At 40.8% G+C, this 6,000-nt stretch overlaps 1 protein-coding gene across 1 annotated transcript; it reads left to right on the top strand.

Moving 5' to 3' along the window:
- Positions 1–2,213: 2,213 nt before the first annotated feature.
- rpl19 (ribosomal protein L19) lies at positions 2,214–4,348 on the top strand. Its single transcript, XM_086074970.1, has 6 exons — positions 2,214–2,257; positions 2,586–2,692; positions 3,003–3,125; positions 3,208–3,328; positions 3,965–4,075; positions 4,155–4,348. Exons 1-6 carry the CDS (start codon positions 2,253–2,255, stop codon positions 4,276–4,278), a joined length of 591 nt encoding a protein of 196 aa, XP_085931096.1. The 5' UTR covers positions 2,214–2,252; the 3' UTR covers positions 4,279–4,348.
- Positions 4,349–6,000: the final 1,652 nt, after the last annotated feature.

Below are 6,000 nucleotides of genomic sequence, written 5' to 3'. Positions count from 1 at the left end.
CCTTTAGCAAATGTTGTTTTAAACACTGCTACCCAGACTTACTGGATGCCGTTGCCTTAAACGGACTGCAGAAGAAACGGAAACTGGAGTAACTGCAGGGTGGCAGTTTTAACATCATGTACTGATGATGATAAGTATTCTGGTGGGATGCCGCTGCATAAACAGGCTGCAGAATTTTTTTTAACAGGAAGCATAAGTACATGCCGGGCAGTGGTCATGTAATACTAATGCTAAAAATGAGAGCACAAAGTAGCGGAACCCTCTAAAAAAAATTGTTGGTAGTATCTAGCAATCTGTTATAAATGCGATGCTGCTGCTTAAACAGGCCATGGAATTAACTTAAATGAACAGGCTGTAATTGGAATTTTGAAAAGTGAATAGAGCAAAGTAACGCTGTCATTTAGTAAATTATGTTGTTAATATTATCCACAGCTATGCAGAAGACAGATGGGATGCCACTGCCTAAACGGGCTGTGGAAGAAATGAAAACAGGAAGTAAAAGTACATTGGGCTTGCTTTAAAAGTATAGACACAGCAAAGAAGCAGTACACTTTTGTTGTGTATATTATTGACAGCCACACAGGTTGATGGAAAGGCACCACCTAAACAGTGTGTGAAAGAAAAAGTAACAGGAAGGGAACATACGTGTGCATGTCGCAGTTAAACACAAATTTAGCATCTTATCTTTGCAGTGAGATTGTGCTGTAGATATTGTCGGTTAACTGAGGTGAAGGAGTGCATGCATGCACCCACACTGCTGGCGCGTGCACTGTTACCGTGGCAACGGCCTGCTACTGCTGGCGAGCTACGACTGTATGGCAAACATATGCGGTAGAATGAGGAGCATCATATTATATACTCTATCTAACCGCAGTATTTATTTATAGCAAAAATCCATGAGTAATTGACAACCCCCCTCCAAAAAGGTTTGAATTGCCTAAAATTACGCCACGATGCTGGTAAAGGACTTTTTTTTTCCCCCCCGAAGTGAAACTCCTCAACTCACTTCAACGTGGGTCCTTGACATAAAAATTCCACAAGCTGTTGGTAAAACACTACTTTTGTCTAAATAAAACTATCTTCAACGTAGTTCCTTAACATCAAGCTGAAGCATGGTGGCAGCAAAATAATACTTTTATTGCTTTGGTCGGAGCACAAAAACAGTGAGCAGGTGAGTTTTTCATCACATAATGTAGGATAGGTTACCACATATAAAGTCAAATTTGCAAAAAAGGTGAATGCAAATCAGCATATAGGTGGGAGTTCACACTGGGTTAATTAAGAGATTATGTATAGTATGGTGCTAAATATAACATTATAACATATACTATGTAACTACAGTTATTGTTGTGATGCAAGAAAATGGCATGATTCAGATTAAGGAAATTTGAGGTTCTTTAAGAAATCTCTTGGGGTATACGCATTTAATATGCTGAGTACTGTTTTCTGTTCTTAAAGAAAACTATGCTTTGATTTCTATGCAATGTGTGATCAGAGTCTTGTCTCGTCTTTGGTAGATATTGGGTTTAAACAGATTTCAATTCCTTTTCAATTGAGACAATCACACTAGTGGTGGGAGAGGTTTTGAATTGAATATTTGAACAGGGGTGTGTAGACTTTTTTTTTTTAATCCACTGTAGCTTCTCTTCCTCTGTTTTGTAAATATTTTTATTAAAGACTGTGTTGATTATGAAAGCGTATTGTAGTCACTTAAGGAATAAACACTTTCCGTTTTTTTACTGAGTAATTGGGCTTGGCTTTTTTCCCCCCTATGCTTCAGGAATATTTTTCTCTGTTATTTCAGAATAAATCGCTTTCCTATTTTTCAGTGAACGCAATATGCTTCCTTAGACCTGTACCGGTATATTATTTTAATTAGAACACTGTAATTGGATTATTTGAACAAAATTGCTCCAGGGTCTTTACCCCAAACATTGCCCTCGTGTGGTACAAGAGTAAGCTGCACCCTTACGACCCACAATGCATCGTTAGGACTGTGGTCGTTACCATTATGATGCGAAGGGGAGTGCATGAAGATATTTTTTAAGTAAAGTGAGTGTATCTATCAGAAAAACTAAATATTTATTGTGTTGTGTCAGATTAAAAGTAAGTATGACTAAAATAGGCAGTACTGGTGCAAAATAGAATCGACCTTTCAAGAAAGCTTTTCATTGATTGAGATGGACTTTCCTCCATAATGGTACATTCCTGCCAGTTGCCGAAATCTGCCTTTTTCTATCGAAGTAGCAGCCATGAGGTAGGACAGCCGTCGAAAGAAGACAAATGCCATTATTAAATTGTCTAAAAAGACATTTTACACAACGTGCTTCTCAATTAAAACGTAATATGTTACATTTAAGTTACACGGGTTGTAATCCGCCCTCCAAATACCGCCACGGCGTTTTTTATCGGGGCTTCGCGTCACACGATGTAGCCGAGCGAGCGGCCATGTTGCCAGCCGGCTAACGGTTAGCAACATCCACAATTACCCGGAGCTCGAAGTCCACGTCAGAAGTGCAAAAATGTTTTTAATGCTAGATGTGTGTATACGATTTTTAATTGTGTGGTGTGTTGGTGTCATGCAGTATGCTCAGGCTCCAGAAGAGGCTCGCCGCCAGCGTGCTACGCTGTGGCAAGAAGAAGGTCTGGCTTGACCCGAACGAGACCAACGAGATCGCCAATGCTAACTCTCGTAAGTGGACCAAAAATATCGAGGCCGTATCGCCCTTATGCCACTTCCAAGGTTTAACGCCATTCCACACACAAACCAGTATGTGTATACATACTTTTCCCCCCGTCTTTTCTACATCGAAATTGTTCACTAAAGCCACACGGAACTGATGTTTTGCTAGTTTACATGCAATCATTCTTGATACTGGGTGCAAGAGTCAATACATTTCTAGGCTTTCCCCCAGCGTTTTATTAGCCCGACGGCCCACCAGGTTTTCCCCCACTCACTCGCAACTCCTCCTCACTCGTCTTCTTTTTGTTGTCCCTTCAAGGCCAGCAGGTGCGCAAGCTGGTGAAGGATGGTCTCATTATCCGCAAGCCTGTCACGGTCCACTCCAGGGCCCGCTGCCGCAAGAACACGCTGGCACGCCGCAAGGGCAGGCACATGGGCATCGGTAGGTGCCGCGCACTGCTGTCCGCTGCAGCCGGGAATTTGCGCCAGGCCTTTCCCCCGACGTTTTGTCTTCCTGTCCATAGGCAAGAGAAAGGGTACCGCCAACGCCCGTATGCCCGAGAAGCTGATGTGGATGCGCCGCATGAGGATCCTGCGTCGCCTGTTGCGCCGCTACAGGGAGTCCAAGAAGATCGACAGGCACATGTAATAAGAACCAGGCATCTTGACGATATAATTTTAAATAGGATGTACAGTCGACCTGTTTATTGCAGGGGATATGTTCTAGATCCACCCACAATAAGTGAAAATCTGCAATAGAAGATTTAGAAAATATATACATTTTTCCCCTTTCACACAATTTAAGCACATTTCAACTTTTGTACACCCAAATATTTGCAAGCATAAAATGTGACTCGCTGTGCCCCTGATGTGACAAGCTCAAAGTCGCAAAGACAAAGAATTTATGGAAAGAACTTTACGGTAGTGCTGTAGGCTCCAAAAAAAATACTAGATGGCAGTAATGTCTTAAGTTGAGTACCTTCTCAATAAAGCAGCTGTGTAGCCACGAGAGCAATCAAAGAATAATACATTTCTGATGTTGGGTGTATGTTTAATATAATACCACGGCAACAGTTGACTGATATCCAACGTAAACGCTATATAATTGATGGACACATTATATTTGCTGCTTCTTCTTTTTTTCGCCACTGAAAAACCACAAATTTCATTCCTCCAAAAATCTTCACTTTATAAGGGCTGTTGAAAGTGAATGCAATATAACAGAAGAACACAAAATGTAATCTAACAATGAATTCTGGGTGTTTTTCCTACCCCCTTTAGGTACCACAGCCTGTACCTGAGGGCCAAGGGTAACGTGTTCAAGAACAAGCGCATCCTCATGGAGCACATTCACAAGCTGAAGGCCGACAAAGCTCGCAAGAAGCTCCTGGCGTACGTCTGCAGCCTCACTTTGACGTCATTATCACCAGCGGACCTGAAATTAAAGTGTTGTTTCCCTACCCTTTTGCAGCGATCAAGCCGAGGCCCGCCGTACCAAGACCAAGGAGGCCCGCAAGCGCCGAGAGGAACGCCTCCAGGCCAAGAAGGAGGAAATCATCAAGAACTTGTCCAAGGAGGACGAGGGCAAAAAGTGATCAGGGCTCGCCATCTCCCGCCTAAATGTGTGTGTGGATCGCTGAAAATAAAAAGTGTACATAAAAGACACATCACACCTTGTCTGCTTGACTCAATGCAAACCTTCAAAAAAAAAAAAAAGGCACAAGTGAGGGATATTTATCAATGAAAGAACAGGCCTTATGTGGTACAGTAAGTGATATGCGCTTACATGCTTCAACAAGTAGTTAACAAGTAATGTGTCTCACTAGAACAAATCCAGTTGAAAATGCTGTGAAGTAAAAATCTTTCCTACTGTCATTTGTGGCATTTTGTTCTCTATTTTAGATATTTAAGCCAAGGCACGTTTTTTTTGCGTTCAAAAAAATCTCACGACACATTACCAAATTAAAATGTCACAAGACTAATTATACACTGTTATGTTCCTGAACCACAAAAAATCTTGACGTAGCGACCAAACCATATATTTTATTTATATTTTAAAGCTTTGTGACCCTCCCCACATTCTTAACCTTTGCCATCATCAAACCAGTCCCGCTACTCTTTAATCATGATGTAATTTTAACAGGAGTGGAAGTGACTGCATCTGCATTTTCCATATGCATTCCTCATCTACTCTGGTGATAGTTTTTTGTTTTTTTACTTGCACATTTACAACAAAATCCCACGATAAAGACCACCCCAACAATCGCGGATTCTGGTTCGCTGTCCTGCTGTTTTGTTTTTGTCCAGCTATCTTCATTTGGTACTGCCTTTTAGATGCAACTCCACTGTTGACCACTAGATAGCAGCACACTATTTTGTCTAACATTGTGAACTAAATTTGTCAGACTGGCAAACAAAAATTGTTTTTTTTTTACTGTAAAGACATTGGTAGACTGTTTTTTTTCTTTTCCGCTGCAGCTTACTCAGTAGTCAACATTTTTTGGGGGGAATTTTAAAGTTTTAAATACCTTCAAATAAGTGCTTTAAATGCTATAAAAAATATACCTATGTAATATTTAAATAGGGTGTTCTATATCACAGATTCCACTCATCGCGGGTGGAGGGGGGGGGGTTGGAACATATCCCCCGCAATGAAGGGTTACATTATATGTGTAACATCATCTTATTATGTTTATATTTCAATACATTAATTATATGCAATTAAATTATTTAATTATAAATACATACACAAATGAATACAGACATTTTATTGTATAAAATTTTTGTGTGGGCGGGTGGATGACAGAATTGACACAACAAATATTACAGAACCCATGATAATGTATATAATAATAATGCACCAAAAATATGAGACAGTGCAAGTAAATTTTTCATTGACTTGCTCCTATAGTGTGCCCCCGCATTTTCTACTTGGGCCACTGTGCTGTTAGTTTAAAAAAAAGTTAGTCTGCCATATCTTGCCCACCCATTGTATAGATAAATGGGTGACAAGTACTTGTCATTTTTAAAATGAATCAGTTAGACTTGAAAGCAGAGGAAGTTCCCCCACGTTCGAAATGTCACGTGAAACCTTGTTTTGCCACTTGCACCGTGTCTCGCCTGACTTCCTGTTTCTTGATGCCACAGAGACAAACTTCCTCTTTTTGCTCTCTCACGCACGCACACACACATGATGGGCGGAAGGAGGGGGAAGTGGGTGATGGTTTGTCGCCTTTCTTTCTGTTTGTCTGTCCATTCCAAAAAGTTTTTCTCCATGATGTCACACACACACACACAAAAGCAAGCACGCTTCCTGT

This window comes from Leptonotus elevatus, chromosome 1 (genome assembly GCF_054856555.1).
Source record: "Leptonotus elevatus isolate MCC_2025b chromosome 1, RoL_Lele_1.0, whole genome shotgun sequence".
Lineage (NCBI taxonomy): Eukaryota > Metazoa > Chordata > Actinopteri > Syngnathiformes > Syngnathidae > Leptonotus > Leptonotus elevatus.
The sequence above is the reverse complement of the archived record's forward strand: the minus strand, read 5'-3'. Positions and strand labels throughout refer to the sequence as shown.